Source organism: Budorcas taxicolor, chromosome 5 (assembly GCF_023091745.1).
Source record: "Budorcas taxicolor isolate Tak-1 chromosome 5, Takin1.1, whole genome shotgun sequence".
Lineage (NCBI taxonomy): Eukaryota > Metazoa > Chordata > Mammalia > Artiodactyla > Bovidae > Budorcas > Budorcas taxicolor.
Window position 1 is genome coordinate 74,747,673 of NC_068914.1, and position 25,443 is coordinate 74,773,115.

Sequence of the window (25,443 nt, forward strand, 5' to 3'; positions counted from 1 at the left end):
AGAAACCAGCCTGTGTTCTTCGTCATTGTCTCCCCACCTGGCCCCAGCCTACCCCCCACCCAATACTGGCAGGCCAGTAGCTCTGATTTCTGCCAAGGGCTCCCAGGAGGGCCCTAAGAGTGGCCTCAACACAGGCCTGATCTGTTCTGACATCTGAGTGGAAAGATCATGGCATTTTGCATAAGAAGGCTTGAGTTCAAGTCTTAGCTCTACCATATACAGCTGTGTGACTTTAGTCCAGTTGTTCAGCCTCGGCCTGAAATGGGAAGGACAATATTTGCTCAGCCTGTCTTGCAGGGTTGGGAAATAATTGCAGGAGATGATAAGGAAATGCTTTGGAAAAAGTAAAACACAACATGGCTGTCGGCTGCCGGCCTTCCCTAACCTCCCTGAAGTTTCAGGAGGATTAGATGAGCTAATGCATGTACAGCACCCAGCACAGAAACTGGGACACAAAAGTGCTCAACAGGTGTAGTTCCCCTCCATCCCATCACTTGATTTCTGCTTTGACTTCTGACCTCAGTGATCCCAATCTGGGAGATCGGGGCTGGAAGCAGTAGGGATCTCACATTTAGTTCAGGGGACAGTGTCATCTTGGAAGAGGAACAGCTGTAAGGAGAAATTTTTGGCAACTTCTAGAGGGATCTGTGGAGAAGGAAGTGGCAACCCACTCCAGTATTCTTGCTTGAAAAATCCCATGGACAGAGGAGCCTGGTGGGCCAGAGTCCAGGAGGTGCGAAGAGTCAGAAACCACTGACTGACGGAACATAGCACAGAAGGATCTGTTGGGGAGAAGTGAGGAGGGGGTGAAATACCCAAGACACCTCCAGGCTTGGCTCACAGCTCAGTACCTTCCTGCCTTTGAAATTCCAGTGCAAGGACACTCAGCTGCCAGAAGTACAGCCCTGGGGGTCACTTTGGACTCTGACTTGACCCCTCCTCCAGGAATGAGGCCAGTGACTGTCATCAGCTGTCAAGGATTGGGAGAATCATCTCCATAGCATCTATGACCGAGGGCAGGCTTTTTCTAACCTGAAGGAAGGTTTGGTCAAGGAAGACAGAAGAGAGCTTAGAGGAGGCAGTGGGCATAATTACAAATATGTGTTCCTTATCCAGTCTGTCTGAAGAGGGTGGAGGGCCCGAAGGGGCTGGAAGCTCTGGTGCACAGTGATGCTTGTGCAGTGTGGGACAGACACAGAGAAAAGCCTTGAAAGCATGAAGGCATCAGAGCATGGAGAAGGGGGCTCATGGTGTGGTCCTTAGGTCAGCTATGCAACAGGCTGGAGAGGGAGGGGAGAACGGCCGGCATGGGTGGTGGGAGGAGGGGAGAACAGTCAGTGTGGAGGCTCAGGGTTGGGAGAGGTGAAAAGGCAGAATCAGGATGGGGCTAGCCCCACACCCATCTCCTGCTGGTACCTTGGGGCCCCAGGGCCTGCCTTTGCTTTAACCACCAATTAAAGTAGGTACAGGAGGCCAAAGGTCATGCCCCTTTTGTATTCTTCCCCTCACCCCACCCCCAGGAACAGAAATAGCGAAATGATCCCACTAATGCGTGATAATGGTATGAGGAATTATAGTTCACACAGCATCTTTACATGCATGATCTCACTTAATCCTAGTTAATCTCGTTTGAGAAACATCGCACTGGCCTGGAAATTTAGAAGGCCCGGCTCTAGACATAGACCTGTCTCTGCCTGGACAAGTCATTTCCCCTTGTTTGGCCTAGAGAGTGCTAGGCTGCTCTCTCCACAATAAGGTCCTATGGGGGGAGCCAGAAGGGAGGGGGCAGTAGGGCTGGGGAGGTGGAAGGGAGAGAGGGGAAGAAGAGGGGCTTCCTGGCAAGGGGCCGGAAGTGGGATGGGCGATGGGGGCATGTTGCCTGGTGCCTGTGGTTACGTGCCTGAGTGCCTTGCCCAGCCGGCCATAGGTGTGTGCTGGGTGAGAGGGCTCACTTGCGAAACCGAGTGTCCCCTTTCAAGAAGTGTCTAGTTGCAAATCTTCCCCCTCCCAAGACAAAGGCCAGGGGCCCACTAAACCCTTTTGTTCTTTCTGCCACAGTGGGAGACTAATCTCTCAGTCTGCAGCCCACCCGCCCCCACCCCAGATGGGCTCGCTGGTACACCTGCTGGATACGCGCACACACACACATGCCTGCTTCTTCTTCCTGGGGCGAGGTCTTCTCTTAGGGCAGGAGGGAGATTCTTGGCCCCCAACTTCCCTCTCCCCGCTCCCATCCCAGGCCAATTCTCGGGGAGCTGTCTTCTGGTTGAAACCTCGCTACCTATAGCGAGGGTTCCCGGCAAATCTTAGGACCCCAGTGCTGCAGCTTGGGAAAACTTGCCTGAAGGGGCAGAGTCGGGAGTAGAAATCAGTGCCTCCCTCTAGCCCTCTCTGGGTGGCCTCCACACGCCCCTCTTCCCTTCTCCTGGGGAGAGAGCTTAGCGCTTCTGGGGACAGGACGCCTCAACTGCAGACGACGCGGATTTACCGCAGGTAGGGCGGGAGGGGTCAAGAAGGCAGTGAGAGTTGGTCAGCCAGGGCACACTTGCGCCAGCGCAGGCACACCTGCTTACACTCAGGAGTGTGCACAGCCCTGCACTTGGGGACAGAGAGGCACTGGGGGACGAACACGCAAAAAAATGGGGCACCATTTCCAGCTCCCGTCCCCCAGCTCCCCAGTACACTTGCGCAGGCTCTCGGAGGCGGCTTCTAGCTCCGCCCTCCCTCCCCAGCTCCCTGCCAGGAGACGCAGGGTCCACTACTTGCTGGCCCGCGCAGCCTCAGGCCAGGGGAATCTGCCAGGCTCACCGCGGTGCCCGGGGCCCTGGCCGCTCGGCGCGTCTTGGAAGCAGCTACTGTGCCCTGGGGCCCGGCTTCGAGCCTGGGGAGAGGGGCTCCGGCGGGGTGGCGGGCGGGCGGGCGAGCTCCCCCAGCCCGTCCCGGCGCTCAGGCCTTGCTGCCGCGCGGGAGGCTCTGCGGGGAGTGCAGCTCCACTGACTGCCGCCGCCGCACTTCGCGCTCCTCCCAGTCGGTGTCTGGCTCCAGCCCCTTCAGCACCGCTAGGCGCTCCGACAGGCTCTTGGCGGGCGGGAACAGCACGTAGTTGTAGAGGAGCGAGGCCACGATGGCGCCCACCAAGGGTCCGATCCAGAAGACCTGGGGGGCGAGCGAGAGGACGGCTCGAGGGATGCTCCTCTCCCCGTTGGCGCTGAAAGGGGGCCTCGCGCGGTGAAGGGTATCAAACTCTCTTCCGTGTGAACAGTGAGGAGGAGCGAGCAGCTGGGAAGACTTGTTAGTTGTGGGCTAATGGGGCGAATTCAGTGCGGACTCCCTGGCAACCTTGGACAAGTTACTTGGCCTCTCTGTGCCTGTTTGCTCACCCTAATACCTAACGCCTAGGGTTGTTGTGAAAACTCTGAGTCAATATTTGCAAAGCATTTAGAATAAGTCCTGGCACATACTAAGGAAGTACTAGATAAGTGCTAAATGATAGAAATATGTCATTTCTATCTAGTATGAATAATTACCATTTATCTAATTCTAAGGCACTGCGTCATCTCTTTTAAACCAGTAACCTCACTTAATCTTTCCCCAAAGCCAAAGGAACAACCACGCTTATCCTCATTTATAGATGTAGAAACGGAGTCTCTGGGGTCAGACCTGAAAGGTGGACGCAAGACTCCCCGTAGCCCCAGGAGGAGAATTGGGGGTGGGGTGGATTTGCTGATCCCACTGCTCTCCCTTCTAGTGGAGATGGGTTTCTGCGGGAGGGGAGGACAGGGAGGCTTCAGCCATTACCCAGTGGTCATCGAACTTGCCGGTGACGATAGCTGGAGCCAGGGAGCGGGCCGGGTTCATGGAGCAGCCGGTGTAGTGGATCTGCAATGGAGGCGGGAGGCAGGGAGGCGGGCGGGCTGAAGATGGGGCCAGAGTCTGTGCCCCTCTCCAGTGCTGGACCTCAGCCTAAAGGGCATTCATGGGTGGATATTTAAGTTTGTGCTGTATTTACAGGACTTGCTATTCGTTTGAAGCTGGAGTGCTGTCTGTCCCTTTGTGGTGCCTGGGGGTCAAACCCTCTGGAGTACATCCATGTGTCTGTCTCTCTTGGGAGGTCTGTGTATCTTTCCTTTCTGGGGGTGTCTCTGTGGCTGTCACTTTCAGGGGTTCTGTGTATCTATCTCTAGAGCAATCTGTGTATCTGTTTCTTTGGGGAAGGTCCGTGTGTCTGTCCCTCCAGGGAGGCTCAAATCAGTGGCCACGACCTACCCCAAGGAGGTGGCCCAGAGCCACAGAGAACCCGATGGAGAGGGCAGGGGTGCCCACGTTGTCTCCACGGCGCTCATCAGTGGAGGCAAAGATGCAGAGCACAAGCTGCAGTGTCAGGAAAAGCTCCACAGTAACGGCCTGGCCAGCTGTCGAGTTGTTGTTGAGCTGGGAACAGAGGAGGGGGACACACTGAGCATGCTCCCCACATTGGTGTCATCTTCCTGCCCACCTGCAGCCAGGGACCCAGATAGGCTTCCAGGCACAATCCGCCAGGGCGCACCAGCCACCGTAGTCCACACTACTGGTGGGTTCTTACTGGGCCAGGGCACACAGCCAGGGGGATGGACCCTATGACTGACTGCTTGTGGTTCCCAGGCTAGAGGTAGGGAAACTGACTCCATAGCCCATTAGGTTTGGTAACTGGGATTGTGTGCCTGCAGTGTGAGAGGAAAAGGGTACTGATAAGTGGAATTTCTTTTTCCTGAAGAACAAGGAGGGAAGAGGTTTTGATTGCAGCAGGAAGTTTTAGGCCTGGTTATAGGAAGACCTTCCTCACTATTTACACCATAGGATACTGGTATAGTGAGAGGTCTTTCCTCCTATGGTCAAAGGCTCCCAGGAACAGGATCAAGGGACTGGCTCAGGGGCTGGCACTAGTGTGCTCTTCCCCCAAGAGTCCAGTGCACAACTATGCTTGTTCCCCTTGACCTTGCCTATTCCTACTGCATTTCAGGCCTTAGATTTGCCCTGTGGATTTGCTCTCTGCACATCCTGTGGAGGTTGAGGTGGGGGTCCTGGGGCCCTGTACTGTGATGCCTCCACCCCCATGTGGGGTGCCCATGGTCCCAGCAGACCTAACCTTGTAATGAGAGAACCTGGGGCTGAGTGAAGAGGCGATTTCATAACTCGGCCACACCCAGTACTGGATTTCTCTCTGGGTTTTGTTATCTTGAACCCTATACCCTGCCCTCTGGGTCTGGGCACTGCGCTGGGTGAAGCTGGGATAGCCCTGAGCTCCTACACTCCTTCTCCAGGCTCTGAACCCCCACCTTGGGTCCTAACCATCGAGATGGCACCCTTGGGCATCTCTGGAATCTAACCTCAACTCCCTCTCATCTTCCAATATCAGAGCCTATAGTGGGGGCAGTGAAGAGCTTTGGAGACAGATACTTTGGAGCCTCTGACTTGCTGTGGGGCTCTATTTATTTCAGCCTCAGTTTGTCTTTCTGTAAAATGGGGATAGCAGAATGGATCCTGGGGGACTATGAGACAAATGACAAAGGCAGAGGCCCAGCTCCATTCCCTGGTAAAGAGTGGTCTAAAGGAGAGAGTATGGATGTGGGTTCGGTGTCAGACAGCTCTGGGTCCATTTCCAGGTGCTGACACAGCTCTGTGATTTGAATCAATTGAATGCTGAACCTCAGTTTTACCACTCAGAGTGGAGGATCACAGAATTCTCCTTATGGTGTTGTACCAATAACGAGATGAAGTCTGCCTGCCACAAGCAGATGCACGTCAGTGGTGAATTCTTGGTGGGCAGACTGGCTTTTCCAGTGACTCCAGAGGACACCTGGGACAGCCATGGGGGTCATCTGGCTCTTGCTAGCTGCAGGACAAGTCCATCTCACTGCTGCCCCATTCCAGCCAGGAAAGTTCTCCCCAGGTCATCAAGATGATAAATGCTGAGCACAAACTCAGAGGAGCCTCCCAGACCCTTCCCTCCTGAGGGCTCCAGTCAACTGCGAGATGATGGAAAAGCAGGAGGTTGTGTCCTCGAGGCCCCTTAGCACTCCCGTTGCCCTGCTATTAGAGGAGATTTCCTGGCCACACATTCTGAGGCTTTCTTGATCATGCTTTCAGAAAGTTCCTCTTTTAGTCTAACTAGACCTCATCTGGCTGCAAACTGAACTAATTTCATTCTCAGTGGAAATGGTCAGACTTCTCAGCCTATCCATCACAGTGGTCACTCTTGCCTTCTCTCAAACTTGAGCCCCCAGACTCATCATATTTTCCATTTGAAGAGAGAAGTTCCCTAATAGGGACACCCTTGCTCCTTGCATGAGGAACGCCACCTATATGGGGGAGGGGATGGCCACAGAGACCATGCAGTACTCTTCAGAGACATCAGAGCTTTCATCCAGTGGCCCAGGGGTAGAGAAGGCCAAGAAATGTGGGAGATCGAGGTGTGAAAGAAGCACTCGCCTTCCTGGCTTGGAAGAGGAGCAAGAGTTAGAGCTGTGTTGAGGGGCACAGGCTGTCTCTTCCCACCCATGCCCTCAGTTGCCCAGGCCTTGCCCAGACCCAGGAGAGGGAGAGGGCAAGGGTGTGGAGGGGGAGGGGCCACAGCGTCACCCTCAGCTCCCAAAGCCACTGGTCATGTCAATCAGCTCATGGGCTCTGGGGACAATTTCCAAAGTCTGGAGAGACCTTGCCCCTTCAGTTTTGCCCTGGGTTCTGCTACTTTCCTTGATGTCGACAAAACTGTAGAGCTTTTAGCCTGTCACTTCCCTTCTCTGAGCCTGTTTCCCTGTTTGCAAAACAAGGCTTAGATGGTGGCTCAAGGAGGGAATATTGGTGGGGTAGAGAGAACACAGGTTTTACAGTCAAGCCTGGGTTTAAAGACTAGCTTTGGTACTTCCCCCTTCTGAGTTTCAGCTTCCATGTTCTTAAGAAATGGATCTTCTCATCCCTCCCTTATGGGTTGTCGTAAGTTATCCACACGTAGCTTGCATGGAGCCCCTGCTGCTGGAATGCTGGGTCCTTCTTCCCTCAGGAAGATGCTGGGGACTAGCTCTCTGAAGTTCCTTCTTCATAGTCTATTCATGTCTGCTTGGGGACTCCGTCCTCCGTGAGTTCTAGCACAGCCCTCGCTGCAATGTGAGCATCAAGTCAACAGAGTCCTTGACGTGGCTCTCCCTCCAAGAGGCTCAGGGCAGAAGGCACCAGCAGACCCGTGGGTACCCAGCTGCTGCTCTGACATTACTGTTCCTTCCACCCTGACTCTCCTGGGGCAGCTATGTTCCTGGCTCCAGCATTTCTGCCCCTTCCCCATCCCACCTCTCTCTGTCTCTGTCTCCCCACCTAGACCCTCACCCAGATGTGGTCCCTCCCATCTCATCCTTCACAAGGGACTCCCCAGGATCTTCCCTTCTGGAAAGGACACAGTTCCGGCTACTCACAGCATTGACAGCCAGGTCCCCTCGGATAGCTGGTGGTGTGATCTCATGGAGCAGGGCGGCCCCGGCCACAGCCCCCAGCAGCTGGGCGGCCACGTAGAAGACAGCTCGGAGAAAGGAGACGTGGCAGCCCACCAGGCAGGCCACAGTCACGGCGGGGTTGATGTGGGCCCCGCTGACGTGGCCCAGAGCCTGCACCAGGGTGCCGATAGCCAGTCCGAAGGCCATGGCGATCTGCAGCACAGAGGGCAAGGCCTGTGGCCAGTTGAGGGCTGAGCCGAGGCCAAAGAAGACAAAGAGGAGTGTGGCCAGGAACTCTGCGAGCACTGCCCTGGAGAAGGCTATGGACCGGAGTTCCCACATGCTGTGGAGCCTTCTGTGGGCTGGCCCAGGGGTCTCGGGGCGGGGAGCTTGCAGCTCTCGCTCTCCCTCTGTCTGTCTGTCTCTCTCTCTCTCAGGGTCTCCGGGGACGCTGGTCCTGGGCATTTATAGGGTCCCTCCATCCTGAATTTGGACATGTGAGATGAAGGTGGAGTCTGGCCGATACCTTTTCTCCCCTATGGCCGCCTCCTGCCCCTACCCCCTACCCCTGGGCGCAGCATGCCTATCACCCCATCTAGGACTTCACAGCTGAATGGCGTTCCCCATTAATGAGCTCCAGATAGGGATTGACGTCCGCTAGTTTTCCGTGTTTGTTCCCTAGGTTATCACAGGGCAGCTCCCCCAGGGCCTCCCCTACCCCCACCGGTCCTATGGGGATTCTGTACAGCTTATGCTGCCAAACCCCTCTCTCTGATTCAAACTGTTTGCCAAGTCAGGGGCAACACTTTACAGAACTGACCATGAAACAGGGTGTCAGTGCCACCCCTTCCGGAGATCGGGGCATCCTTCCTGCTGACTGGCCTCCATCTCGCAGGGGATGGAAAACAACCGGTTGGTGTGACACGAACCTTCCAAGGCATAAAGGGTTTGTGTCTCTCCTGTGTTTGCTTTCTTGCACTCAGCCATCCACAAATCATTAAGCTTCACTTGCTCCCTGGAACCCCTGCCAAAGAGCAGCTTTCATAGCTTGGAAGCAGGGGGCGATTTCAGAGGCGCTGGGATCCTGGCCTTGGGTGATGGAGTCAAGCTCAGGTCGACTGAGGAAGCTGTGGGTTTCCATTCCATAGTGCATCTCTGTGATTTCAAAAGGGGATAATAAACCTATGTGGGCTTGGGGTTTAGATTAAATGAACTAATATATGGAAAGTGCTCAGAGCTGCTCCTGGCCCTCAGCAAGATGTCAATTGATATCATTTGTTATTAATAGCATTATTTATACCATCAGGAGAGACCATGACTCCCCAAACTCACATGTTAGGGGTCCCAGAAGCTGTGACAGGCTCTAGGTACCCCTAGAGCTCAGAGCCACCCAAGCCACAGGGGGAGGACTTTTCTGTGGGGCAGTGAGCTGTGTAGGCTCAGGGCAACTGCAGTAAGTGACTCCCTGGTCTGAGTGCCCACTCAGTCCAGCCTCTAGGCAGTGCCACCTCCTGCCATCAATGCTGCCCTGACCTGCGGTCCAGGAGACATTAGGCCCCATTACATCATATTTATTTGATCTCTCCAGCCCTGCTCCCTGTCCTGGGGACCCAGAGGCAGGGTCAGGGTCTAAGTGAGACTAGGAGAACCAGCTTCTTGACTCTGCTCTAGCTCCTGTCCCCGGGGCAAGTCACAGTCCCAGGAACGGAAATCTGAGAGCGATTGGAAGCCACAGAGTGGAGCCCCCCGTGATGCAGCGTGCCCTCGGATGGGCCACACACACTTTCTTGTCTTTCCTCTTTGATCAAAGTGTTCATGACCTTGAGAGAGAGAGAAAGTGGTTGACCCATGATTCTGGACAGGATCTCTTCTAATCTAGTCAAGTGAAAAGTCTCTTATCTCCCAATAAACCCCCCAAGAGGTGTCATGACTTCTCTCTGCAGCCCTTAATCCACACCCCAAACCGTGTATGTGTATGTTGGCCATTCCATCACACGGCCATAAATTTAGAACCCAGTGGAAAGATACCACTCTAAGACAGAGGTCGTCTAGCCTATGAATCTCATTTTACAGATTACAACATGAAGTCCAGAGAGATTGAGACTCACTCATGTTCTGGTCTGGACACAAGTCTGAAAGGAGGGAAGGACGCCAGCCATGACTGGGCCCCTAGTCGGGTTGTTCATTCCTTTTGAGCTGGAGTGGAAGGTGTTCCTGAGAAGCTGGAGGGTTCCAGCCGTGGTCCCTGTTTGGTGAGAAACCCGAACCCAGGGAGGGTTGCATTTTGTTTACAGTGATCACAACACTGTGTAACTAAAAAAAAAGTAATTTTGCTTAATTATGTTTAATGCACAGAGGAAACATTGTTTCAGCTATGTATTTTTTGGTTAATATGCATGCTGTATGCTGTGTGTGTGTGTTCAAATGTGTCCAACTCTTTGAGACCCTATTGATTGCAGCCCACCAGGCTCTTTCATCCATGGAATTTTCCAGCAAGAATACTGGAGCCGGCTGCTATTTCCTACTCCAGGGGATCTTCCTGACCTAGGCATTGAAGACACTGTTGTCTTATGAGGAAAAAGGTGCCATCAGCTGTGTGATGCACTGCTAACTAGAGTATGACAAAAATGCTTGGAGGCAGATGGTGAGATGGTCACACACCATGACTGTACCTGATACCACTGAATTGTGCTCATACAGATGGTTAGGGTGGTAGGTTTTATGTTATCTTAGAAATAAGTTTTAAACATAAGTGAAGGAAAACAACCCCCAAAATGCTTTATTCCTAATCTTTGTTTTGTACTTATTGAAAAAAGTCTTTCAGATTTACACAGATATCAGAAGAAAAGCTATGACAGAGCTAGACAGCATATTAAAAAGCTGAGACATTACTTTGGTGACCACTGTCTGTCTAGTCAAAGCTATGGTTTTTCCAGTAGTCGTGTATGGATTTGAGAGCTGGACAATAAAAAACACTGAGCACCATGAATTGATGCCTTCGAACTGTGGTGCTGGAGAAGACTGTTGAGAGTCCCTTGGACAGCACAGAGCTCAAACTAGTCAATCCTAAAGGATATCAACCCTGAATATTTATTGGAAAGTCTGATGCTGAAGCTGAAGCTCCTGTACTTTGGCCACCTGATGTGAAGAGCTGACTCACTGGAGAAGATTTTGATGCTGGGAAAGACTGAAGGCATGAGAAGAAGGGGACGACAGAGGATGAGATGGTTGGATGGCATCACCAACTCAATGGACATGAGTTTGAACAAACTCCAGGAGTAATGAAAGACAGGGAAGCCTGGCCTGCTGCAGTCCATGGGGTCACAAAGAGTCGGACATGACAGACCAACTGAACACAATAGCATTTAGTCAAAAGCCACTCTTATGAACACATGAAAAAGGATATTATAAGCAAAACAAATGGCTAAAAGAGTTCTAAAATTTCTTCACATTCAGGGTTTGACTCTCCTCAAATCCTGTTTCGATTCCAAGCTGAGTCCCTGATATTTTTCTGCACAGTTTCGCCCGCGGTGCCATTCCAAGTGTAGCGATCCATCTCTTCTTACACATTTCTGTAAGCGTACCTCGGGGTTTTCTTGCTTCATGTGTGACTGGCAATCATTTTGCCCTTTTCTCAGTAGTAAAACAACAATTTCATCTGCTTGTGGGACTCTTCCTTTCTTGGGTCCCATACAACACTTGGCAGTTGTTTTACAAGAAAATACAGGCTTGTGGTCATTCTTCAGTAACAACTATTTGCTTCACTAATGTCATATTCTTGGCAGGCTGCTCTGTTTCCATGTCCTTCTGTACACAAAATAACTTTGTTTAACTGCTAAACCATAGTGTAACTTTTTGAAGACATTTTCAATAGCAATTAAACTGAACAGATATAGGAATGAGAAGGCGTGAAACTCAAAGGACCAAATTTAAATATGCACAGGTGATGACAACCATTCCCAGCTGTTGTAAGATGCCACGATCATTAAGACATTAGGATGAGAGGAAAAAGGCACACCTTAGAACCGATGAGATATAGCAGTTACAACACTAAACTTGCATTTAGTGCTCACTGTTTCATGAACTCCTTTAGACATTCCTACATGCATTAACGCTGTTAATCTTCACAGCAATCCTATGAGCTAAAATTATCATCTCATTTTTTATGAGATGAGGAAAATGAGAGAGGTTAATAACTTTCCTGAGATCACACAGCTAATAAGTGGGGAGGCAGAATTGGAATTCCAGGTGTTTGATGTTTTGGGGTTGTTTTTTTTTTCGGCTGTGCCACGTGGCTTGCGGGAATCTTAGTTCCCCAACTAGGGATTGAACTGGGTCCCCTGCAGAAGCATGGAGTCCTAACCACTGCACCACCAGGGAAGTCTCAGGAAGTCTGACTTCGAGAGGATATTTTTAACTGTGAAAGTGAATTTCTACCTCATACCCACCCTGTGAAATAATCAAGATAGAGAAAAAGTGAGACAGAAGGTTAAAGGATGCTGAAGACTAAAGAAGCGGGGATTTGTATGAGGTTTTCTGGAGGCTTGAAGGAGGTGGCTGAGAGTCTGGAAAAACAGAGGTAGGAGGAGGGTATCTGTGGGGAGCTGGGCCAGTAAGGGTGCCCCACGTGGGAGCACAGTAACAGAATTCAGGACTGCTGCTATCTGGCAGATAACAGGTGTGTTTCCTGCTCTGAGCGGAGATGCAAGTGCCCTCCATTCTCCCATCAAGGTCAGTAAAAGCAGGTCACACACCACAGTCTGTGTGGCTGGAACTCTGGGGAAGGAGAAACAAAGAACAGGGCAGAGTCATAGTGGCTGAAGTGGGACAGAATAAAAAGAGAGCCCCCAGCAGCAGCGGGTGGAAGGGGTGGGAGTCTGGGGCTCCGGTCCCCTCTGGAAGCCCCAGAAACCTTGCAGGGGATTGGGTCCACGGAGTTCTGGGATGGAATGTCAGTGTTTCTATGGAGGGTTGCCAGATAAGTCACTGGATACCCAGGTACATGTGAATTTCAGAGAAATAACAAATTGTTTAGCATAAGTAGATTCAACGCAATATTTGGGACGTACTTACATTGAAAATTTGCTCATTATATGAAATTGAAATTGAACCGAGATATCCTGTATTTTTCTTTGCTAAATCTGACAACCCTACTCTATGTGGAAGTGAAGAGAGAACCTAGAGGACTGAAAGCCTGGGGGCATCTGGATTTCAAACTAAATTCTCACATGGACTTTTAGGAATGAGTCTTAACGGCCTCATTTAATCCAGGAGGAAACTGAGGCACAGAGAGGTTTTAAAAGTTGCCTGTGAACTTCCCTGGTGGCCCAGTGGTTAAGAATCTGTCTGCCAATGCAAGGGTCAAGGGTTCGATCCCTGATCCAGGAAGATCTCACATGCCTTGGAGCAACTAAGTCTGTGAGTCACAACTACCGAGCCTGAGCCCTAGAGCCTGTGCATCGCAGCAAGAGCAGCCACTGCAATAAGGGGCCCACTCACCGCAATGAAGAGTAGCCCCTGTTCTCAGCAAGGGTGAAAACCCACGCACTGCAACCAAGACCCAGAGCAGCCAAAAGAGAAATGCTGCCTAAGAGCAAAGGTAAGTAGCCAAGATAAGCTATAAGTACGGGTCTGTCTGATTTAGAAATTCAGACTTTTGCCCCCCGGGTTGGCTGACTTTGTTCCCAAAGGCCAGGCAGTCCTGAAAGCTGAGACCCAGGTAGAGACAGGCTCAGGCTCCTGGGGAGACAAAGATAGCTTCTGGCTATCTCCCTCCTGCCCATGCAGTAGGGCACAGGGATGAAGAAGACCTCACCTATAGCCTCCTATAGCTCCCACCGCCCACAGGACAAGGCCAGACCAACTCCTCCACTTTGGGGCCCCGATCCATGTTGTTCTGTCTGGCTGGGACGTGTGTTCCCACCATTTTCTCACGGCCGACTTTTCCTCAAACTCCAGACCAGTGACTTTCAAACCCTTTTAATTGAGACTTGCAGGAAGAAATGCATTTAATATCTTAACCCATTTACATTGTCTTAATAAAAAGAGATATAACTATAACATTACACAAAGCAATATTTCCTCAATGTGATGTTTTAAATTCCTCTGCTCTGTTTCACTAAAAAACTCATTAAGGTCGCAGCTACTAAATAGAGTTCATGACCCACCAACAGGTTGCCACTCAGTTTGAAAAACACTGTTTTTGATTCTGGCTTAAAATCCCTTTCTCAGTGGGGAAGAGAGTGTTGATGGGTTTAAGAAGGGTTAGAAACAAGCTTGCTCTCTTTAAAGAGAATTAGGTGTGAGTAAGAGATTCCCTGGTGGTTCGGATGGTAAAGAATCTGCCTGCAGTGCAGGAGACCTGGCTTTGTTTCCTGGGTCAGGAAGATCTCCTGGAGAAGGGATGGCTACCCACTCCAGTACTCTTGCCTGGAGAATTCCATGGACAGAAAAGCTTGGTGGGCTACATTTCATGGGGTCATTAACAGTCGGACACAACTGAAGCAACTTAGCATGCAAGCATGTTAATCATGAACTCAGCACCTAGCACTGGGCCTGGCATGTTACAGGTGCTCAGTCAATGTTTGTCAAGCGGATAATGAGCAAGTCCACCAGTTCTGGTCCCCTCACCCTCACTCCAGCCCACTTACACCCTGCCCAGCACCCTCTGTGTTTCAGCCACATGACCATCTTCAGGGGCCTGATCAGAAGAGAAGCTGATTCTCAGAGCTTGGGCAGAGAGAGGGAGGCATGCATTTGTGCACTCGTGCGTGGAATAGGAGTTGGAAGCAAGTGTGTGCTCATTTGCAAAGGATCAGGCATGAGTAGGGACTTGGGGCAGGGAGACCTTTCTAATAACAACTCTGCCTTGTGAAGTAGTGAGTTCCCGGACTCTTGGAGGATCCAATGAAGGCTGAGCAAACACTGGGGAAGCTATGGCAGGAGTTTGTGCACCAGGATGAGGGCCAGACAAGTGGACAAACACAGCCGCTACAGCTCTACAGCACGGAGAAGCCCGGCATGAAGGTTAATAAAGCTTCTGCACAGGTGGGCAATGGGGAACCATTGTGGGTGCTAGCAGAAGGGAAGACGGGCCAGCAGCAGGACATACTGCTCCCCTCGTGACTGAACTCCTTCCAGTCCCTGGCTTCCTGTCCCATCACATCTGGGGAAGGCTAGCCAGTGTGGAAGCCCCAAGGGAGCCTTGGCAGCACCCTCCCTGGGGGAGGGGGAGTCCTCCCTGCAGGGCAGGAAGGCAGAGGGGGAAGTACGTGCCAGCTGACCCAGGAGAGCTGGTGTCTCTGCACTACAGGGAGAGACAGGAGCTGTGAGTGCCAGGGTCAGGCTATGCCGGGGTCATTACCAGATCAGGGAGTGGTAATGAGTTGAAAAGGCTATGGGCAATGCCCCATGACCTTGCTTGCAAAGGTCACCCAAACCTGTTTGTCTCCCCACTCACAGCCACAGCTGAGCCACCCTGGCTGCACAGTGCCTGCCTCCAGCATCTGTGGCTCCAGTGACTGGTTCACCAGCAGGACCCTGATCAGGCTCTGGGCAGGGCCCCTCTCCACTCCCACCCAATATACCATCATGGCCAGCTTCCTCCTACCCTGGCGCTACACCCCCTCATGCCCCTCCCAAGCCTCTGTCAGCCTCATGCCTCTCCTTGAGGCTGGCCCTGCCCATCTGATGTGTGAGGCACCAAGCTAGGCTCACATGGCTTTTCCCGACCAGTCATCTTGGCCATGTGAGCAAGTGGGCACCAACCTCATGTATGGATGAGGCTAAGGGAGGCTCAAGGACCTTAAACTGACTGCCACTTCCACTGCCCCCCTCCCCAGAGTGCTGCCTCACCTTGGTGACATCACGGATCATGGTGTCCTGGCTAAAACTCTGAGGACAGGAACTGTATCAAATTTACCCTCATAGTCCTAATGCTTAATATGTGACTGGCATGGTGCAGACACTCTTAAAAATGTTTGGGGAATGAATTGTTTGCTCAAGGTCAAACAGCTAGGAAGTAGCTAAGCCATAATTCAAACTTAAATCTTCCTCCATCCCAACCCAGTCTCCCACACCCTTCATCTTCCTCCAGGAAGCTTTCCCAGACTTACTCAGTCATGGCAGCTTCCCACCCCACTCCCCAGAATCCTGGGTGTTTGCCTCATCTTCCTTCTCCCTGTTCTCCCTGAAGGCAGGGTCCTGGGATAGCGTCTCAGCCTGGTTCTGATCCCCCGGCTCTGCCCCCAGAACTCAAGAAGACCTCTGTGAATGCAGGATGTCCAGCCTAGGGATGGGGAGGGCTCAGGAGAGGAAGACATCTTCAAGCCTGTGGGCCCAGCCACCTGGCTCATGATCCCTGCTCATCCAGCCACAGTTCCGCCTGGTACTGGGCCTGCCGACTCCTCGTGAGAGTTGACCTGGGCCTTGGTATTCACCCAGGGTGGGTCCAGGTGGGGCAGGTAATCCTCTGCTCATTTTGCTGCAATTCAATATCAGCCTCCAATTTGCACGCTCTGCTGCCGTCCTTCCCTCCTCCCTCTGGCCTCAGCTGGGGGAAGGGAGAACTCAGGACTCTCTAGGGTGCTTCTGAGGGACCCCTGGAAGTCCTTCCAGCTGACCACAGCCCCGAGCCTACTCTGGGCTGAGCGTCAGTCTTGGGATGGAGGGACCACTGTCCCCACCAAAGGAACAAGACCTGATGTCTAGCAGCCCAGGGTGGATTCCGGGTCTACCTCGTAGGAATCCAAAGCCACTCAGGCTCTCCAAGCTTCCGGGTGAACAGTTGTATAAAAGTCCCTGGACACAGTGAGTGTTCAAAAATACTAGCCAAGGTCTCCCTAGGGGCTGAGGGTTGGTGGCTTTGGAGAGTCCTATTCTCACCCAACCACCCACCTTGGGCGGCAACATGGGCCTGTCCTCCCTGGTTCTAGCTGATGAATGTCTGTTTTCTTGGGATTTTAGAGCCCTTGAAGGGGTTCATTGTATTTATTTATTCATGCAACAAATAGTTATTGAGCACCAGTCATGTGCCAAGCACTGTTTTAGGCTTTGAGGTACGTCAGGGAAAAAAACAGATGGAGATCCTTGACCTGGCAGGACTGCCTGAGTAGGCAGTTAGTGAGATAGTGCCTCTCCACCTATTCACCTCCACTTCAAACAACCTGAAAAGAGATGAAAAGAAGTTGTCAGAACTGGAAAATAATAGTGTTTACTCTCCCATATCACTATCACCCCTGTCTTACCAACATAGCTTGAATTTAAGTCATGTCAGATGAATGTAATAAAAAGTGTGTGTTGTTCCTCAAAAAGTTAAACACAGATTTACTATATGACCCAAAGTTCCACTCTTGGTTATGGACCCAAAGGAGCTGAAGTCAGATGTTCAAACACAAACTCGTACGCACATGTTCATAGCAATATGATCCACAATAGCCAAAAGGTGGAAACAACCCAAATGGTCATCAAGAAATGAATGGATAGACAAAATGCATATCCATACAATAGAATATGATTCAGCCATAGCAAGGAATGAAGTGCTCACACATGCTGCAACATGGATGAACCCCGTACATTGTACACTGAGTGAAAGAAGGCAGGCCCAAAAGGCCACAGATTATGTCACTCCATCTGTAAGAAATGTTGAGAGTAGGCAAATCCAGAGAGACAGAAAGTAGATGAGTGGTTCCCAGGTTGTAGGGTTGGGGGAAAGAAGAACGGGGAGTGGCTGCTTAATGGGTACAGGGTTTCCTTTTGGGGTGATGAAATGTTCTGGAACAAAAGTGGTGGTGGTTACACAACATCGTGGATTTACTAAACGCTGTTCAGTTGTACATCTGAGACAGTCGAATGGTGCATTTTGTGTTACGTTGTTTTATGATTAAACAAACCAAAATGTCTTCTGTGCAGGGCTTCCTATCCCATGCATTGCCTCTGTGTTCCCCCAGGGCGTTTGCACATGCTGGCCCTTCTACTTGGACTGCTCCCTTTCCTCTTCTTCTAGTTAACACATCTACATCCTTCAGATCTCAGCTTCACCATCACTTCCTCAGAGAGGACCAAGCCCTGCTATTACATACTTGAGAACTGTGTCCCACCCTGATGAAGCGCTTGTCCTGGTCATAATCATGCCGTTTATCTGATGAATGTCTCCCTCACCAAACTGCTAGTTCCTGGAGAGAGGGGAGAACCTGTGTGTTTGGGGGCCTGGCTGTATCCCTAGGGCCTAGTTCAGTGCCTGGTACACTGTAGATGCTCAATAAATATTGACTGAGTGCACAAATGAATACATACCCCTAAGTGAATTCTAGTAGAGTCACTATCTCCAGCAACCCCATCTCAGATGGTTTCCCCAACACTGCCACTGCCGAGCCTTCATAGCCACCATGACGCCTCATCATAATTGCCATGTGACAGGGTGGTAGGATGAGGAGGAGGAGTCAAACTCCCAGGCAGCCCAGGAGCTGAGACAGAGTCAGTCAACAAGGGTGAAGTTCAGATCAATTACTAGCATTGGGATGAGAGAGGTCAGGTGCCAAGTGGAACAACTGCCTGAGTTGGAAGCATAAATGTGAGTCAAGTCAATACTGCACAGGATGGGCTTTCCAAAAAATGCATATTGAACAAATTCCTGAATGAATAATGTGCCAAACCCTTGCAAGGTAGGAGCCTGGCACATCATTGCAGAATGATGAATTCTGGAAATATTAAAAAGAAGCCCCAAGGGGACTTGGTGGGTGCTGGAATGAGGGCATGAGGGAGGGAGGTGTACAGAGTGACTTGGGGTGTGTACTTGCACCCTGCTGCCCTTTCCCAAGATGCAGAGAACCAAGGAGAAGCAGATTGGGGAGAAATGAGATGGGATGTGATGTTTTGATATTGAGGTGCTTCTGGGATGGTTAAGGAAAGGTTCCGGAAGAAGGACAGTGGCAGAGGCAGTGGGAAGACTGAAGGGGAGGTGAGGCAGGAGGGGAGGACAGAGGGGCTCTCCATGATTATGGGAAGAGTTGGGGGAAGATGCACAACTGGAGAGAGGGACAAGGAAGGGGATGACAGGGACCTCCGCGCCCAAAGAGGAGGGAAGAGCTGCGCCCAAAGCCCCAGGGTGGTCCGAGTCAGGAGAGGGGAGTAAGGTGCAGTCTGTGTGATGTTGCTGCGTGAAGCTGGGATGGCAAGAAATCAAGGGGACTCCCATCTTAGGGTCTTTGCTTTCTTTGTGAAAGAGGGGGAAGGTCTGAATCAGGAGCCTGGGGGAGGTGGAGCGGGTTTGAAAGAGCTGCAGTGGAAAGAAGACAGGGCTGGTGCGGGCAGTGGACAGGGCCTCTCTGAGGCAAGAGGCCCTGGTCTCCAGGGTGGCCCACTGTTTCCAGTAGGTGGGGCAGCCCAGGGTGGCAGCCAGCTCCACCAGCCCAGCGGGTGCCCAGTGGGTGCAACGGGCAGCTGGGGTGAGGCCCTGGGCCAGGCAGTCAAGAAGGAGCCATCAGAAGCACAGAGGGCCATAGGCAGCAAGTGGTCCATTCAGTTCAAGCTTTGAGAAGTGCCAGTGTTTTAGCAAAGACAGGCTCCAGGGTGTGGCTGTGGTAGGGACTGATGGAAATGGGGAAGGCCTTTGGAACTGAACAGCTTCATGACCAGAACAGATATGGACGTCCTCACAGGAGAGAGAAGCTGGGCTTCCAGAGGTGGAAGGGATAATGACAATGCTGAGGAAATAGGAAGGCTTGTCAGAGGATTCTGGGAAGGCTGAAGAGGGAGCAAGGGAAGGCTGGAGATCACATGGACCCATAGCTCGAACCGCAAGGCTGGACACAAGGTTTCCAGAACAATGCCCTCTAAGCCCCGTGCTGCACGGGGGCAGGGGTGGGACAACGCATGCCTCTCAGGAGGGGTCAGCTGCTTGGGGAGGGCGCATTTCTGTGGACTCTAGCCCCTCATCTCTGGCCCATAGACACTCTTCATTCAGGCCTTCAGCGTCTCTTGTGGAAATCCCCAGAGCGGATAAGAGATCTCCCCTCTGGCCCAGGGTCCTCTCCCTCTCCAGGCCCATCAGTTCCCCAGGAGAACTGCAGGGTCAACCCCAAGCCCCTGGTGGCTCTGGCCTGCTCTCTCACCCCACAGCCACACTTGGGAGCACTTGCACTTCCTTGAACACCTCTTGCCTCTAGGCTGTGCGCAGGTGGCTTCTTCCTCCTGGGAGACCTTCTCCACCCTCCTGGCTGGCTTCTGGCCCCAGCCTACTCTTCCTCCAAGACACCTTTCCCAATGACCCAAGACTGCCCCTCCTGGGCATTCCTAGAGTACTCCAGACTTTCCTTATCGCAGAGCTGTCACAACATGGTGTTGTCTCTGCTCTGGCCTGCCTTGCTTCCCATGGATGGTACACGAGCTGGGTCTTGGGTCTCCAACACCTGGCCCAGGGCCTGGCCCAGTATGGAAGCTCACTAAACACACGTGGAATGAATAGGCTAGTTGGCTCCTTCCTTTTTTCCTTTTATATTGGGGTATAGTTGACTCACAGTGTCATCTTAGTTTCAGGTCTACAGCAAAATGGTTCAGTTACACATTTTCTTGTATACATCCTTTTTCAGATTCTTTTCCCATTTAAGTTGTAGAGTAATATTGGGTAGAGTTCTCGTTCTATACAGGAGGTCCTTGTTGGTTACCCATTTTAAATATAGTAACATGTACATAGTGTAAGTTGCTCAGTCATGTCCAGCTCTGCGATCCCATGGACCATGTCTAGTCATAGCAAACACCTTCTCCAAGAAACACAAGAGAAGACCCTACACATGGAGAATCACCGGATGGTCAGTACCGAAATCAAATTGATTATATTCTTTGCAGCCAAAGATGGAGAAGCTCTATACAGTCAGCAAAAACAAGACCGGGAGCTGACTGTGGCTCAGATCATGAACTCATTATTGCCCAATTCAGACTTAAATTGAAGAGAGTAGGGAAAACCACTAGGCCATTCAGGTACGACCTAAATCAAATCCCTTACAATTATACAGTGGAAGTGACAAATAAATTCGAGGGATTAGATCTGATAGAGTGCCTAAAGAACTATGGCTGGAGGTTCGTGACATTGTACAGGAGGCAGTGATCAAGACCATCCCCATGAAAAAGAAATGCAAAAAGGCAAAACGGTTGCCTGAGGAGGCCTTGCAAATAGCTGAGAAAAGAAGAGAAGTGAAAGGCAAAGGAGAAAAGGAAAGATATACCTATCTGAATGTAGACTTCCAAAGAATAGCAAGAAGAGATAAGAAAGCCTTCCTCAGTGATTAGTGCAAAGAAATAGAGGAAAACAATAGAATGGGAAAGACTAGAGATCCTTGGTGGCTCAGAGGTTAAAGCGTCTGCCTAGAATGCAGGAGACCTGGGTTCAATCCCTGGGTTGGGAAGATCCCTTGGAGAAGGAAATGGCAACCCACTCCAGTACTCTTGCCTGGAGAATCCCATGGAGGGTGGAGCCTGGTAGGCTACAGTCCATGGGGTCACAAAGAGTCGGACACGACTGAGTGACTTTACTTACTTACTTACTTAGAGATCTTTTCAAGAAAATGAGAGATACCAAGGGAACATTTCATGCAAAGATGGGCTCAATAAAGGACAGAAATGGTAGGGACCTAACAGAAGCAGAAGATATTGAGAAGAGGTGACAAGAATACACGGAACAACTATACAAAAAAGATCTTCATGACCCAGATAATCACGATGGTGTGATCACTCACCTAGAGCCAGACATCCTGGAATGTGAAGTCAAGTAGGCCTTAGGAAGCATCACTACGAACAAAGCCAGTGGAGGTGATGGAATTCCAGTTGAGCTATTTCAAATCCTGAAAGACAATGCTGTGAAAGTGCTGCACTCAATATACCAGCAAATTTGGAAAACTCAGCAGTGGCCACAGGACTGGAAAAGGGCAGTTTTCATTCCAATCCCAAAGAAAGGCAATGCCAAAGAATGCTTAAACTACAGCATAATTGCACTCATCTCACATCCTAGCAAAGTAATGCTCAAAATTCTCGAGGCCAGGCTTCCACAATACGTGAACATGAACTTCCAGATGTTCAAGCTGGATTTAGAAAAGGCAGAGGAACCAGAGATCAAATTGCCAACATCCGCTGAATCATTGAAAAAGCAAGAGAGTTCTAGAAAAACATATATTTCTGCTTTATTGACTATGCCAAAGCCTTTGACTGTGTGGATCACAACAAACTGTGGAAAATTCTGAAAGAGATGGGAATACCAGACCACCTGACTTGCCTCTAGAGAAATCTGTATGCAGGTCAAGAAGCAACAGTTAGAATTGGACATGGAACAACAAACTGGTTCCAAATCGGGAAAGGAGTGCCTCAAGGCTGTATATTGTCACCCTGCTTATTTAACTTATATGCAGAGTGCATTATGAGAAATGCTGGACTGGATGAAGCACAAGCTGGAATCAAGATTGCTGGGAGAAATATCAATAACCTCAGGTATACAGATGACACCACCCTTATGGCAGAAAGCAAAGAAGAACTAAAGAGCCTCTTGATGAAAGTGAAAGAGGAGAGTGAAAAAGTTGGCTTAAAGCGCAACATTCAGAAAACGAAGATCATGGCATCCAGTCCCATCACTTCATGGCAAATAGATGGGGAAACAGTGGAAACAGTGACAGACTTTATTTTGGGGAGTTCCAAGATCACCGCAGATGGTGACTGCAGCCATGAAATTAAAAGATACTTGCTCCTTGGAAGAAAAGCTATGACTAACCTAGAGAGCATATTAAAAAGCAGAGATATTACTTTACCAACAAAAGTCCGTCTAGTCTAAGTTATGGTTTTTCCAGTGGTCATGTATGGATGTGAGAGTTGGACTATAGAGAAAGCTGAGCGCCAAAGAACTGATGCTTTTGAACTGTGGTGTTGGAAAAGACTCTTGAGAGTCCCTTGGACTGCAAGGAGATCCAACCAGTCCATCCTAAAGGAAATCAGTCCTGAATATTCATTGGAAGGACTGATGCTGAAGCTGAAACTCCAATACTTTGGCCACCTGATGCGAAGAACTGACTCATTGGAAAAGACCCTGATGCTGGGAAAGACTGAAGGCAGGAGGAGAAGGGGACAACAGAGGATGAGATGATTGGATGGCATCACCAACTCAATGGATGTGAGTTTGAGTAAACTCCGGGAGTTGGTGATGGACAAGGAGGCCTGGCGTGCTGCGGTCCCTGGGGTCGCAAAGAGTCAGACACGACTGAGCAACTGAACTGAACTGAACTGAACTGGACTGTGTCTGCCAGGCTCCTCTGTCCATGGGATCCTCCAGGCAAGAACACTGGAGTGGGTAGCCATTCTCTTCTCCAGGGGAGCTTCCTGACCCAGGGATCAAACCAGGGTCTCTTGCATTGCAGGCAGATTCTTTGCCATCTGAGCCACCAAGGGAGCCCGGCGTGTATATGTCAGCCCCCAAATCCGTAACTACCTCTTCCCACCTTCGCCTCTGGTGTTCATAAGTTTGTTTTTTCTGAGTCAGTTTCTGTTTTATATATAGGTTTATTTGCATCTTTTTTTTTTTTTAATTCCAAGTAAGCGATATTGGGCTTCCCAGGTGGCACTAGTGATAAAGACTCTGCCTGCCAACGCAGGAGATAAAAGAGTCATGCGTTCAATCCGCCGGTTGGGAATATCCCCTGGAAGAGGGCATGGAAATACGCTCTAGTATTCTTGCCTGGAGAATCCCCATGGACAGAGGAGCCTGGTGGGCTACAGTCCATGAGGTCGTACAGACTCAGACACGACTGAAGCAACTTAGCGCACATGCATGCATGCGTGCACAAGCTTTCTCATGTGATCTTTGTCTCTGACTCACTTCACTCACTGTGACAATCTCTAGGTCCATCCATGTTGCTGTGAACGGCATTATTTCGTTCTTGTCAGTGGCTGAGTAATATTCCATTGTGCATATGCACCACAGCTTCTTTATCCGTTTGTTGACAGACATTTAGATTGTTTCCTTGTTTTGCCTATTGTGAATAGTGCTGCTATGAACACAGGAGTGTATTATCTTTTTGAATTATGTTTTCCTCCAAGTATATTCCCAGGAGTGGAATTGCTGGATCATTTGGTAGTACTCCAAAAAACCTTTTTAAAAAATGAAAAAAAAAAGTGTGGAAGCACAATAAAGACATGTTGAATGAATAGGCTATTTGGTTGGATTGAGCTGGGCTGGAATGCTGCTAGTCCTACCATTTCAGAGGAGTAGTGCATCATGTTATGTTTTCAGCGACCTTTCTAGGTAGTTTTTCTGGAGGAGAAGGACAAATTCAGGAATGGATCAGAATGATCTGAAAACCTTTTCACAATACCATTGCCAACCTTCCTGGAAGTCATATTGTCCGGATTATGTAGGGGTGAGAATAGGGAAGGGGCAGCACATACACTCTGAGAAAGCTCCCAGGTGTTGTTGACCCACCACATCTCCCAGCCCCCCGAGACCACCGTTGAAGGCTGAGTTCCAGGCCATATCTGGGGTGATAACCACCCATGGGGTTCAAACCAAGGTGTACCAGACTCTGAAACCACTGCCTTTGATCTCCGCACCATGCTGTGCTAACCATGACCCCACCTTCATGAGCTGAGACACCACCAACCACCCTCTCAGGCGTTCACCCTCCCCTATAGTTCCTCACCCCACAGCCATACCTCGGCCAGACCCTCCGCACGGCTTGGTCCCAAGGAACCAACTCCTGCTGAAGCCCAGCCCCCTCTCTCACCAGCCGTCTGGCTGTATTACCAGGACCACACCTTTTCATCCACTGCCCTAGGGCAGGCTGTGCCTGGGGTACATCTTCTTGGGATTCATCTTTCCCCTAGAGATCAGTGTCCTTGATCATCTTGATCATTGCCATGCTCTGCTTGGCCTCAGGGCCTTTTCTGGGGATTCCCAACTCCAAGATCCATGGAGCATGTATGTATGTTTCTGAGAGAAGGTCCATTACTTTCATCGGATTCTCATGGGATGTTTCCAGTTTTTGAGTGTGTGCCTGGTCACCCCTTGGGGAACTGTTCACCTGTCAAAATACAGTTCAGACACAACTGGCTCTGGATACTCTCCCACTCCCATCAGAGCATTCCCCAGCTCCGTATCTTTCCCAGGCTGAGTTCTCCACGGTCTGCCTTCTCCACAACAGTGTCAGCTCCCTGACGGCCGGGGTCACAGTTCTCCACCCTTGTTTCCCAGAGCTGCACCAGTCCAAGGCACATGCTCAGATGGTTTCCTGTAATCAGACAGTCTATCAGGCTGTTTCAGAAATTACTCCTCTTTCAAGAAGCCTACCCAGATGGACTGGCAGGTAAGCACTTCTTTATCCCAAGGTGACATCTTAGGCCTTACCACTCAACTCCCTCTATACCTCAAGGTACAGAGGCTTAGCACCCTGTCTTAAAGACAATAAAATGGGACATATGATGAATTAAAGGATTGTTCTACATAGACCATCTAGTTATCTGTACCAGGCATGTCCAAATAGCCAACCAAGGCTTCTGAATGTCTTCATTTCAGGTTCCAAGCTCTCAGCATATCACCCCTACCCCTTACCTAGTTGCCTTCCTCTCCTTTCCCCAACTCATCACCCTGGAGAATTTCTAGTTCCTTCATCCCTCTAGAGGTGACCCCTTGGGGATTCTGCATACTCTCATACTACCCAGAATACAAGCATGTGTGGAGACCATCTCTGCATGGAGACTGTCCAATCTGCCACACAACGCCCCTCCCCAGCATACCTCATTCAATGTAACTCAGCCCTTTCCTCCATCACATCCGTGCATGAGTCCCCTTCACCAAGGATCTCTCTGACCAAATTCTTTCCTCCCCACCCTGCTCGCAGCTCTAGATGGATTCTGATTTGTTCCGGGTGTTGTTCTGCCCCCCAGCCACAAGCACAATTCCTTTCCTCCAGTGGACTTCATCCCATCCTTGGTCATGGACAGAAATGGGGAC

General features: G+C 50.6%; 1 protein-coding gene and 1 non-coding gene across 2 annotated transcripts; one reads left to right on the plus strand and one right to left on the minus strand.

Moving 5' to 3' along the window:
* Nucleotides 1-2,946: 2,946 nt before the first annotated feature.
* AQP2 (aquaporin 2) lies at nucleotides 2,947-7,805 on the minus strand. Its single transcript, XM_052640842.1, has 4 exons — nucleotides 7,446-7,805; nucleotides 4,267-4,431; nucleotides 3,799-3,879; nucleotides 2,947-3,156 (listed from the first exon to the last, which is right to left on the minus strand). The coding sequence occupies exons 1-4, from the start codon at nucleotides 7,803-7,805 to the stop codon at nucleotides 2,947-2,949; spliced, it is 816 nt and encodes a 271-aa protein (XP_052496802.1).
* A 12,986-nt stretch (nucleotides 7,806-20,791) lies between these two features.
* Nucleotides 20,792-20,863, plus strand: TRNAS-AGA (transfer RNA serine (anticodon AGA)). Its single transcript has one exon. It is a non-coding gene; the product is annotated as a tRNA-Ser (tRNA).
* Nucleotides 20,864-25,443: the final 4,580 nt, after the last annotated feature.

What these genes read in the sequence shown, in the direction of transcription:
- AQP2 (XM_052640842.1), bottom strand. Translation starts at nt 7,805, where the DNA reads ATGTGGGAACTCCGGTCCATAGCCTTCTCCAGGGCAGTGCTCGCAGAG. An exon ending in GGGACCTGGCTGTCAATGCT is followed by an intron (nt 4,432 to 7,445) that starts GTGAGTAGCCGG and finishes CTCTGTTCCCAG; the next exon opens with CTCAACAACAACTCGACAGC. An exon ending in CTCTGGGCCACCTCCTTGGG is followed by an intron (nt 3,880 to 4,266) that starts GTAGGTCGTGGC and finishes CCTCCATTGCAG; the next exon opens with ATCCACTACACCGGCTGCTC.